Source organism: Chinchilla lanigera, unplaced genomic scaffold (assembly GCF_000276665.1).
Source record: "Chinchilla lanigera isolate Chin_1 unplaced genomic scaffold, ChiLan1.0 scaffold00062, whole genome shotgun sequence".
Taxonomy (NCBI): domain Eukaryota; kingdom Metazoa; phylum Chordata; class Mammalia; order Rodentia; family Chinchillidae; genus Chinchilla; species Chinchilla lanigera.
The window spans coordinates 333,181-345,972 of record NW_004955463.1 but is presented as its reverse complement, the minus strand read 5'-3'; the positions used below and the strand labels follow the sequence as shown (position 1 = coordinate 345,972).

Sequence of the window (12,792 nt, the reverse complement as noted above, 5' to 3'; positions counted from 1 at the left end):
GATGCACACTGGAAGAGGCTGCTTTGCTTTGTGGGAGCCAGGGCTTAAGTGCAGGGTAGACGTGTGAGTGACTGCAGCCACCCGTCTCCTCCTCCACCCTGTCTCCACACTGCACTGGCCTCTGAGTACAGTTGAACAAATGATTAAGGAATGTTGGTTCATAGGGAAGCCAATTATAACCTATTTAAATGCCTCGTCTCCGTCAGACCCTATGTTTGCCATATTATAATCTATTGCCTCTTTCCTTTCTATTTCTATAGTGTCCATGGAAAACATTGGTGAACAAGGTAAAATACGTTATTATTATAGACATAAAATGTTAAAATAGTATGAAAAAGTTACATCCATTAAGATTTGGTTGAGATTAACAAATTGTTCTTTGAGAATGTGAAAATAAGATAGGGTACATAATGTCTGATTGGTCTAAATTTGCAGCTTGAATTCTGTCAGACTTGACAGAGTACTCTACCCTGATATGGCCGTAATTGCACAAAGGTTCCTTTTTAAAGGGATTGACAGGGACGTCAGCCATCTCCTGTCCTGACTCACTGAGTCACCTTCCTCATGTATGGAAACTACCATTGTCCTCAATCATCTCATACAAATTTGGGTTCCTTACTGCATAATTCAAAATTTTAATGATTATATAAATAAATGCAGTATTCTCTAGAATATCAGAAATTGCTCTCACCAGGTACAGTGTTTCAAAATGCCAAACATGCTCTATTCTACATTAGCATATTTTATTCAACTTTATCTTACAGAATTGGATTTTATATTAATGTATTATTTAGAATGAATTATTATTTCTGCATACAAATTAGTAGTTTAAGTTTGTGTAATATTTTAAAACAACACTACATAGATAATGTTTACATGCATTACCTTGAAAAAAGTATCCAGAAGGCCCTTCGTAACTCTCGTCTTGCGTGATAAATAAGGCGTTTGAACTCCCACTGGAGGAAATCTCTCCTTGTCCAGATGGTCCCTGTTTAAATATGTTCTTGTTACAACAGGGAGGGCCATCAGCATCAACTACAGTTAAGCAAATCAGCAAACAAACTCTTAGTTAGGAATTTTGTTTGCTGTCTCTGTAAATAAAGCAAAGATTTTTAAACCTGAAAGTTTTATTAACATTTATTTCCTGCTGTATCTACTCTTTAAAATTGCAGGCATAACTGCCTCATTTGTACACTTCAGGAAAGGTCCCTGCTAGCTATTTGCCAATAGATATACCTGTCTGCAGATAGGAGGGTTCTATTTATGGGTGTAGAATAGATCTAATTATGCATTTAGTGATTAAAAAATATACTTGGCTTTATGTTTGTAACCAAAGAATTGTGCTAAATGCAGTGTGATGTAAATGAACTTTGATAACATATTATAATGGATAATTTCAGTATTTTAGAACAAACAGATCCTTTCTTAATACCATGATTTGTGTATATATTTGCATATGACAATGACAATTATGTTCCTCTCATTTTAGTTGTGTGCCTGATGGCTTATCATCTACTTTTTGCAATGTTTGTCTGGTCGTACTGGAAAACTATCTTTACATTACCAATGAATCCTTCGAAAGAAGTAAGTTAAAGCATTCACAGAGTTATCCTAAAGATAGAAATCAATAAAACTGATGTCTGAATAATGAATCATTATCTTTTTACTGGTGTTGAAAACTTATTAAGCACATTCTTTTGGGGGATCTTAAAAAGTACTATGTTTGCTAATAAATACTTGGATGTTCACTTAATATGAGTTTTGCAGCAGATGGTTATTGTATTTCAAATATTAAATTTGTTATGCATACCACTCTCTTTTAGAGTTGTATCCGTAGGAATTAATAGATAGAGGCCAGGGATGTAGCTCAGTGGCATAAGCGCTTGCCTGGCAAGCCTGAGGTCGTGAGTTCGATTCCCAGTACCAAAAAGGAAAAAAAAAGGAATTAATAGATAGAGCTGGAAGGTACACAGAGTTCTGTTAAAATTAGCACACTAAAGATGTTAGCCACTGGAAACAACAAATACCTTAACTCATCTTCTGTCCATTCAAAAACTCCATAGCTAGTGTGCAGCTTCTAGGTAACTAGGCTCCGTGTATTTTATGGTTCTGCCATGTGTAGCCTTTATTCCAAAGGTCACCTCTCGACCTAACATAGCAGCTCAGTTCCAGAAAGCATGGATACTTTCTAGCTAACCTTCCGGAGAAGGGAGGGAAGAGAAAGAGAAGTAGATGCCCTTCACTTTTAAGAACACTTTCTGGGACTTCATGATGCTGTTTCCACTTGTATTTAGAACTAAATCGTATGGCCCCATGTGCTCACATGGATACCAGGAGTGTCATCTTTATTCTGCATGGTCATGTTAACCAGTACAGCAGGCGGGAGGTGTGGAGATCAGGGGACCGCTAACAGTCTGTGCTGCAGAATGTCCAGGTAGACAGACGTGATTAAATTCAGTTTGTTTCAAAAGGTCATTTGATTTGTTTCTTGGTCTTTTGTCTGATGAAATGTTCTTAGAGGAAAAGACTGTCTTACACATTTTTGCATCCTTGGCATGAGCCCAATGTGTTTGTTAAATCAAAATAAACTTTGCTACCAGTAATAACAGGATAGTTTTGGTAAGCCAAATTAAAAAAAAAAAGACATCATTGCAGATTGTTTCCTGAAGTGATAGTTTAAAATGCAACTATGGTCAAACCGGCCAGTAATTATGCTATTTGACCTGGAAAACAAAACCACACATATTTGCACAGAATTAATGGTGTGCCTAGAATAACTTCTACTCTCCACTTAATTTTTCCTCCCTTCTCCCTTTTTTCCTTTCTCTTACAAGGTTTGCTTCTTTTCTATAATCTCTTTAATCCCATCCTAATCTTAGTTGGAGGTTTGAAAGAAAATGCTGACTTCCACTACAGGCAATCTCATCCATCCCTCTGATCCGTCTACAACCTCCGTATTAGTGACTCTCAAATCTGTTTGCACCTCTAATTTGCCTCTGAATTTCTTTTGTGTATCTCTCTACCAGACATAGTTCCTTGATTGTTCCACTGACTCCTCAAATATGAAACCTTAAAAACAGAAGCCATGACCTTATCCTTTCCCAAACTGCGACTCATCCTTTCTATTAGGTAATGTCACTGCCATTCCCCTTGTCCCTCAAGCAGCCATACTTGACTTCTTCTTTCTCCCTCTCCCCAGTATCCAAGCCTTATTGCTATTTTCACTCCCAAATGCTTCTTTTTTAATTCTTACTTTTTTAAGTTGTGGCCTTTCATTCAGAGTCTCAGTCATCTCCCTTGTCTGTCCCTTGTCTGGGATGTTAAACTCTGCGTGATTCCTTCTGTTTGAGGCTTGCCTACCATATTGGTCAGTTCTCCTTTGCTGGGAAGAATATCTGGCATGTGCAAATTAAAGGGAGAGAATTGTTTGGGGGGGAATTTACATTTTCAGAGATTTAGGCTCATGTTAGCCTGCTCTAAGGCAGAAACATCATGGCAGAAAGGTGTGGCCGCGGAAAGCTGCTGTACTCAAGGCAGGTGGGAATCAGAGTAGGGGAAGAGCCTGAGAAGAAGAGGCCAGAGAGCAGACAAGTTCCCAAGCCCACACACTCATCTTCCTCCAGCTAGGCCCTGCCGCCTAGTAGCCCATTCGGCTGTGAACTCCTCACTTGCTAATCCACTGGTGAGGTCAGTGCCCGCAAAGCCCAGGCCCTTCTCCAGGAGATTTTTAACCCCCAGGCTGACAGTTAAGATTAACTGGCACCCTTACATTCCCTTCCCAGAACCCTGCAAAAATTCATCCTTCACTCTGATGCTGGCGTGTTCCATCTAAAAAGAGATTTAACACTTTGATTCACTGTATTGTTCATATGTGTTCAGCGATTCCACATAATTCCACAGGGTAAAAGTCAAGTCTCCCTTGGCTAGCTGCAGTCTTCCTTGTCTAAATTTCTGACTTCCCACTCTACACTCTAATCGTTCTTTCTTTTCTTACTCTAATAGTTCTTACCTTCATGTACTTTCCAACGTGCAGAATGGCAGTATTTTCTTTCTACAGTATTCTTACCTTTGTTCTCATTGAAATAATTCTTGTATTCGTCCCTACTAGCAGGTATTCCTAGTTTTCTTTGCTGGCTCATTATTGTCTCCTGGGCCTCTAAAGCATTGAATTTTGATTTCTAGACATTTTTTCTTATATATTGTTATTTACTCCATTGATTATGATATTTAACTGTATGTATGACTTTATGTATCATCCCATTGCAGTAGCTGTCAAATGAACACGTTAGCCTGATCTTCTCTCTCAGATACCAAACTCAGTGACAGCTACTTATTTGACAGTTCAACATATTGGAAAACAAATACTGGTTTCTTACCAACTTTCCCTATCTTTTTTTTCCTAAAGTTTTCCTGTCTCAGTGATGACAATTCCATCTTCCAGCTACTCAGGCCCAAAACCTTGGAGTTACCCAAAAGCCATTCTTTTTTCTTTCAGAAGCTATTCGTGTTTCTCTCTGACATCAGATCCAGTTAATCAGTCACGCTGCGGGGCGGGCCTTTAGACTAGGTCCACAGTGTGAGCTCCTGTTTGCATCCACTGCGACCAACGGTGCCAAGCCACCACTGTCTCTCACACATTTGCAGTGGCCTCTTACCAGGCTCCTTGCTTTCATTTTTTGCCTTCATCTGTGTATTTTAAACACAGTGGTCGGAGGAAGGCTTCCAAAAGAAAGACTGGTCCTACCATCTCATCACAACTTTCCTATAATAGCTGAGCCTGCTCAGAGTAAAAATCTAGTTTCCATTGTGGCCTAAAAGGCTCTCCGTGGCCTGGTCCACTCAACCTCTCTGCCTTGAGTCACATTAGCTTCCTGCTGTTCCATTGTCGTGCTAAGTATGTCTCTCCTCCAGAAATCTTAACTCCTCCCTTTTCCCTTCACTAGGAATGGTCCTGCCGCAGATAACTTCATGGCCAGGGTCTTCACCTTCTTCAGCGCTCTGCTCAAGTGGTAACTTCTCCCTGAGGTTCTGGGACTGCTCCATAAAGAATAGCAAGCTTTCTGCCCCTGGCTGGAGCAAACCTCGTACACTTTACTGTACTCTTATTTCTCTCCACAGCATGTACCCTCCTGTAATTCACACTATTCATTCCTGGTTTCTGTATCACCGCCAGAATGCAAGTTCTGTAAGGTGTGGACTTTATCTGCTTCGATCACTACATTTCCAGTGCACAGAGTAGTATCTGACCTATAAAAGATATTCAATCAATATTTGTTAGGTGACTGGTAGAAAGTGGGGAAAAAGTTATGTATACAGATGCATAGAGTATACCTGTTACAATTTTTTTTACATAATAGTCCATCATTGGCTTATTGCTTTTTTTTTTTTTTTTTTTTTGGTACCGGGAGTTGAACTCACAACCTCGCGCTTACCAGAGAGGCGCTGTGCCACTGAGCTATATCCCCGGCCTTACTGCTTTAATAACAACATAATATTTTCAGTGCAATACTTAATAAGTACTTAATCACATCTGTCTTGGATTTTTAGGCTGGTAGCTTTTCATAGATGTAATGCTATCATTAGCTCTTTCATACATAGGAGCTTTATCCATATTTCAGATTATTACTGTAATATAAATTCTCAGAAGTAGAATTGCTAGATCAAGGAAATTTAAGTCATTTGCCCAATTATTTCCCAAAAGGATTGTAGCTATTTGCACCATTACGAGTTCTGTCAGACCCTTGGCACTGCGTGTTGCCATTAACAAAACTTTTTGTTTTCAGGAAGTTTAATGTTTTAATAGGCAAAAATAGTTTTAGGATTTAATTTGTGCATTTCAGGTACTAGTGAGGCTGTAATTTTGTCCTGAGCTAGCAAACAAGGAAATAGAGTTTTGTGAGTTTCTTTTTTTTATTAGATATTAATTTTCTTTTCTAATTTGTAGTATTCTTTTAAAATTATTCTTTTACTTGAAAACTATGCATGACCTGAGATCTTGGTTTTTGATAACATTCTCCGGTAAAGGAAGGAATGCTCCTTGAAGAAGTCATTAATTGTAGGACCCCAGCAGGAAGTATTGGAGATGAGCTCAGGACCTCTCGTAGTGCAGAAAATAAGGAAGCATCCAAAACAAAAAATTGATGAGGATATATCAAAGGCTATAGCCAACTAAAAGAACTCCCAGTGATAAAGTTAGAATAATTTGAGCCACAAAAATAATGTTAGATTATAACCCAAAACATGATAGATATCAGTGAGACTACTGACATAAATAAATAGTTGAACAAAGTAATAGTTGGGGATATTAGAAAAAAAGTCTTAGCAAGAATTTGAAATAATTTCTGTAAATAATTTGCCCTCAAGGAGGGAAAGAATAATTCCCCATTCTGTAACTATGAGCTGTGTACAATGAGTTCTTTCCAAAGAGTACAGGCTGGGAAAGGAAAAATAAGGATTAATTTTATGGTGGAAAAACCTGAACTCCCTCAGGCAGATGGCAGAGGCTGACTTCAACAGCACTAGGTCATGTTGGTGATGTCTGCCATTGATGGATATGGTGGAAAGGGACCTTTCCCTGAATCCTATAGCCCCAGTCATGAGAAAAATCACCAAATTACAATGCATGGCCACCCTACAAAATACCTGAATGGCACTACTCAACAAAACATGCCAAGTATGGTGACACATGCCTGCAATCTCAGCACTCTGGGAGGCTGAGGCAGGAGCATCATAAGTTTGAGCCCCAGCCTGGGCAACTTAGCAAGACCATGTCTCAAAAATAACATATTTAAAAAGAGCTGGAGATGTGGCTGAGTAGAAAGACCCAAGATTCAATCTCTAATACAAAAAAAAAAAAAAAAAAAAAAAGCACTGCCATCTCTGGCTGTCTGTGGAGGTCAGGTATGTTACCTTTCCCTATAAAGAATGTGAGAAATAGCATTATAGACAAAGGATCAGCATAGACAAAGGATCAGCATGAACAAAGTTGCTTTCTCTGCAACGATCTGATCTGGCTTTTATTGTCTATTACCACATTACAACATCCTTTGGTGTTATGCCAAATATTTCCAAGCAAGATACTCAGTTAACTTTTTAAAAATCATAGCACTTTCTGTTTTTAATTTCAAAGTTATGTTATCTATAGGTACATAATGTCCAACCTAGATCTTTCAAGTATGAAAGAAAATCTGATAAATCCCCCCCATAAACCAGTGATTGCAGGTGATAGATCAGCAAACAAACAACTTGAATTTTTCTCAGTTCTTCAATTCTGTTACGATCTGAACGGTGACAGCATTTTCATAGTCTTAACGTTCCATTAAGTTGTTTTTCAGGGTAACCTTGAAAGTAATGGAATGAACCTTATGGCTCCATTATCCAATTATGAGATGATCTTCCACTCATGAGAAATATGGTCACCAACCTTTTCTTTGGTTACAAGACATTTAGATCTGCCCCTTCGCCTGCCCAGTCTTGGGGTCCGGCAGCAAGACACCTTTCTAGGCTTTTCCTTGCAACGCTGCCCGCTGCCACACAAACCCTATTTATATATTCTAGCAAACAAAATAATATGTAGACATGCTTCATTTTTACTTAACTGAAGATTTCAGACAGCAAACTCTGGAGTGCAAACCTTCCTAAAATTGGCCTTCATTTGTTGTTTGAACACTATTCTCTTGAAAAATGGCTACTTGAGGTGCAATTTCAAACACTTAAACATGCTGTGACTTTAACAGGAGGACCATTTAACCTAAAGAATAGTTTTTTTCAAATACCTTAGAAACTTATGAGGAGCCTAACTAATATATTTACTAATATAATGCTAGTTACTTTGATATACTTATTTAGAAAAACTCATACTGTATACCTTTTTATACTTGGAGAAAAATGAATTTTATTTTAATGGCTCTGATTTTTGTTTTTAGACAGAGCTTGCTATGTAGTTCAGGCTGGCCTTGAATTCACTGTGTATCCCAGGTCAGCCTTGAACTCATGGTGATCCTCCTGCCTCAGCCTCCCAAGTGCTGGAATTATAGGCATGTGTCACCAGGCCTGGCTGGGTTTGAAATTTTAGAGATTAAACAAAAGATCATGTATACAGGAACATTGTGGTAATTTTTAAAGTATTTACATTTGAAAGCGGAAATTTTTTTGTCTTTCAATAACATCAGTAGCACTGTCAACCTTTATACAAAGGTTTTTGTTTTTCTGAGAGTAAAGAGTTAGGTTCAAGTAATCAGGATTTAATTTTCATTAAATTGTCTTTCTTTAATTGACAAATTTAGACCACCTTTAAAACACTTTTTTAAACACTATAAACTATTTCCTACATACAAATGTGCATATAACATATGAAGAATGAAATAAAAACAGTCACTATACAAAACATTATTTATACTTCCCATGTCTCGGGGCTGGGGATTTAGCTCAGCGGCAAAAGCGCCTGCCTGGCAAGTGCAAGGTCGTGAGTTCGGTTCCCGGTACTGGAGAAAAACCAAAAAAAAAAATAAATAAATATACTTCCCATGTCTCATAAGTACTCCCCACTTGTGTTTCCCTGTATTCTTCCAGAAGTAATGACAATTCTGCATTTTATGTTAATTATTTCCTTTTATTTCATAGTTGTGTCATGTATGCATTTATCTCTAAATAAAAGTACATAGATTGTTTGACTTTCTGGTTTTAAAATTTTATAGGAATGAAATAATTTTATGTGTATTCTGGAAGATGATTTGCTATTATTTTCAACAATATGTTGAGGTTTGATTCTTTGTTTTACACAGCCATAGTCCACTAACTAAGTGCCAGTGGTATTTTCTGATATATTCTATTGCAATTGTTGTCCAGTATTCTTTTGATGGACATTGGCTTGTATTTGGTTTTTCCATTCTAAACAGTGATGCTTCAATTACCCTTTGTACGCCTCCTGGAGCATGTCTGTGGAAGGTCATTCAGTGCAGACTTGTCAAACTTGTATTTGCTTGTGTACATGTGTGTGTGGTTATCAAGTAGAAGTACAAGCAAATTTTCATTTTTCTCACATATTTTTAACTAGTTGGACCAAATTAGCAGTATAACAAGTAAAAGGAACACTTAGTTCTTTTGAGTACTGAAGATTTTATGTAACAATTATCCCTATGTTAAAACTTACTTAGATGAGAAGATGTATTTGACTCATTTGTTTTTCTTTTTGTTCTTAATAGATTCACATGAAAAATTCATCCATTGAGCCATTTGTGTTCTGTGGGCCATTTGTCTATTATATAATTAATATTTGGATAGAATGCCACACCTTATAAGCACTTTTGATATTCTGTGCCTTTTGTGTTTCACAAATACCTAAGGAACTTGGCAGAAACATTATTTTTGTCTTTTTAGATGCGTGGTGATTTGTGAGCTTAATAAATTTGTCCAGATTTGAACTCTGTTACCTCTCTGAATATACCATATACCATTGATACTGTATAAAAATACCCTCTGGTATAGCGGAGTAGACCAACATGTTATCATTCCTTTAGAAATACTGATTAAAATTTAAATTTATTCCACAGTTCCATCTCTCTTATGCAGAGAAAGAATTGTTGGAGAGAGAGCCAAGAGGAGAAGCCCATCAGGAAGTTCTTAGGCGAGCTGCCAAAGATCTTCCCATCTATACCAGGACCATGTCTGGAGGTAGGTGCCACGTGAGCACTTTGAAACAGCAGTAGCCAGAGGATCTGTTGCGGTGCCTGTTCGCATTTGTATACCTGAAACTGTCAAACACTCGTTTTAAAATACTATGCTATTTCTTGGATTGCTATTAAATCGTCCCTGTACGATCCTGTAAAACAGAATGGAACCTAACTGATGCTGTGGCACAGAGATCTGCACTAAATCAGAGCTGACTTTAATTCTGTCCCTGCTGCTGAGCGGTGACTCAGTGAAGATGTGAGAGCTGCTGAAGTCTTGATTGACATGAGGACTCATCTTTAAAGCTGTCACTGCAGACTTTCATCTTTGTATTTAAGAAAAACATAGCTATAATAAATGTATAGTTGTTAATTTTAAGTGTATTTTTTAATAAATTTAGAACAGTAATTATATAATGTATGTATATCCATGTTTGAAATTTAAACTATTTTTTGCAAAGACAACATATATCTTTCTTGGGTCATATTTTCAAGGTAGTTTAACATCTAATTAAGTGAGTGTCTTAAACACCAGTGCAAATGAACTATTGATGCTTGTGCACCAAGACAACAGAAATGTGCCTTTAGACCATGCTGCCTGTTGAGGTATCCAGTAGCCTGTTGGGCTGTTCAGCACTTAAAATATGACTAGTTCAAATTGAGATGTGCTCTAAATCTAAAATATACAACTGGTTTCAAAGATTTACTATGAAAAAAGTATGTAAAATCTCTCACTAACATACTGTTTATATTTGTTGCCTACTTACGTTAGAATCATAATTGAATCTGAGTCTCACACACAGTTTTATCCTGTTTATTTTCATTCTTCTTCAATAATCAGCTACATCCTGTAAGATCCTAGTGTGTTGAAATAACATCTCCAGATCAGTCATCATAATTCTTTGATAGCTGTATTACAGGAGAAAAAATGAGAGCTTCTCTTGCAAGAATTAAAATTCTCTATTGAGAGCTGGGTGTGATGGCACTCGCCTGTGATCCCAGCACTTGGAAGAATGAGGCAAGAGGATCACTGGGAGTTTGAGGCCAGCCTGAGCTACAAAGCGAGTTCAAGGCCAGCCTGAACATAGTGAGACCCGGTCTCAAAAACACAAAAATAAACAAACATAAATAAAATTCTCTATTGAAAGTACCTCCTTCAGTTCTCACTTATAATCTTGTGTCTTGCCTGACAGAGGTGTGAGCTCTTTCCCAATTTAAGCAATTAATAGAGTTTATTCATAAATCTCCAAATTTTGTTTCAATAGTTACATTCTTACCCAGTTATCTTAGCTGGTTGTATTCTTACCCAACTATGCAAAGGAATAAACTGATTTGATTGAGGAAGACTTGAAGAGAAATGGACATATCTGTAATAGAAATAGCCTCATCTGCATAAATATCTGCACATGCCTGTACTATAACTACTGAGAATTGAGAATGCCTTTGAAAAAATTCCCCCACAGTGCTCTATCCTTGGGAAACCTCTCCAGAGAACTCTAGCTATAAGCAAGTCTTCTTGAGGTTTTTTTTTTTTTTTTTTTGGTATTTGAGCAAAGTTAAATATCTTTTCTTTTCACTAAATTTAAATTTAATATGCTTTTTAGAATTTAAATTTGGAGAAATGAAAAAAGCCATTTAATTATGTATTCAATTCCCTGTTAAATCTAAGTGGAACTTTTTATTCCTAGCAATCCGATATTGTGACAGATGCCAACTCGTAAAACCAGATCGCTGCCATCACTGTTCCGTCTGTGATAAGTAAGGGAAATTTTTCTTCTAATGCGTCTACATGCCAGTGGTCTTTTATCTGTAGTTCTTCTCTATCTTTTACATTGCCATCTTTTTTCCGTGTTCATGCTTCTCAGATCATCACTAGAAAATATTGGTCTAAACAGTTTAAATACTGTGCAGCTTCAAGCCACAACCAGTTGTCCCTTTTCCCCCGGATTTATGATGACGTGAAGTACATGATTCTTAGTGATGCTGACTTGGCTAGTTAAATTTAGCAAATTCTTCTTTTGTGAATGTTTTCGATCGTTATAAAGATAATTCATCTGACTTCATGCCAGAGTTGTTCTATATTTAACATACTACACTAACAGGATAGTTTAATGGTTTAAGGGTTGACATTTAAAGGGATGATTTCACCTAGACTGTCTGCAAATCTGTTGATATTTTGAACTTTTGTCAGCATAAGGCATTTGTATATTGATATTTTTCATTATTTGTAGAAAATGTGTTGATTTGCATTTAAAGCATGTAAAGTTCTATTAAGTGAGGGATGATGGTACAGTCAGTGTATGCCTGCAATCCCAGTTATTCAGGAAACTGAATCAGAAGAATTTAAAGACCGGCTTGGACAACATTGTGAAGAGCCTATCTCAAAACAAATGAAGATAATAAAGTTTACTCTTATACTCTAAGTAGAAATGGCTGTAGTGTTTATTTTAGATAATAACTTTTACTATTCTGCAGTATTTTATATTCAATAAATTTGGCAGTATTTTATATTCTCATCTTATAATTTAATGAAATTAAATTTTGTAGGTTATTAAATTTTGTCTTTTCTTTTGTTTTTAGATGTATTTTGAAGATGGATCATCATTGCCCATGGTGAGTATGGCTGTAGGGTTCTGTCCCTTTATAAATTCTTCTAAATTAAATCATTTCTATATTTATAAATGCCTTTAGTTGATACAGGAAGTGCTTTTAGCTTTAGTTTAATTTTTATTCAATTAACTCAAAAGAACCAGCCAGCAAGTTAACAATATAAAAGTTAATTTTGCATATTTGTTCAAAGAAAAGGGTTTTACTTTTATGCATATACATAAACACTGATACTAAAATATTTTCTGGAAGTATAAACAAAGATTAATACATTAATTATACATAGTAACATAATATATAGTATATGTATACATAATACATGTGATATACAGTATATGTATTATATAGTATATATAATATAATAATATATAGTATATGTATACATAATACATAGTAACATTTCAGTAGATGTTTCTGATAAATAAAGAAATTAACTAAAAATGTTTAACAATTTATTTTAAATGAAATGACAACACTTTCAGGAATAAAATAGCAAATATATAAATACACAGATATA

At 36.3% G+C, this 12,792-nt stretch overlaps 1 protein-coding gene across 1 annotated transcript in view; it reads left to right on the top strand.

The window, feature by feature from the left end:
- Window positions 1-260: 260 nt before the first annotated feature.
- Zdhhc2 (zinc finger, DHHC-type containing 2) overlaps window positions 261-12,792 on the top strand; it is a gene marked incomplete at its 5' end in the record, with an annotated part of 30,182 nt that continues 17,650 nt past the window's right edge. Inside the window, 5 exon segments of the mRNA XM_005398338.2 lie at window positions 261-287; window positions 1,490-1,584; window positions 9,552-9,672; window positions 11,357-11,426; window positions 12,249-12,281. Of these exon segments, the coding sequence (XP_005398395.2) occupies window positions 261-287; window positions 1,490-1,584; window positions 9,552-9,672; window positions 11,357-11,426; window positions 12,249-12,281 (346 nt within the window).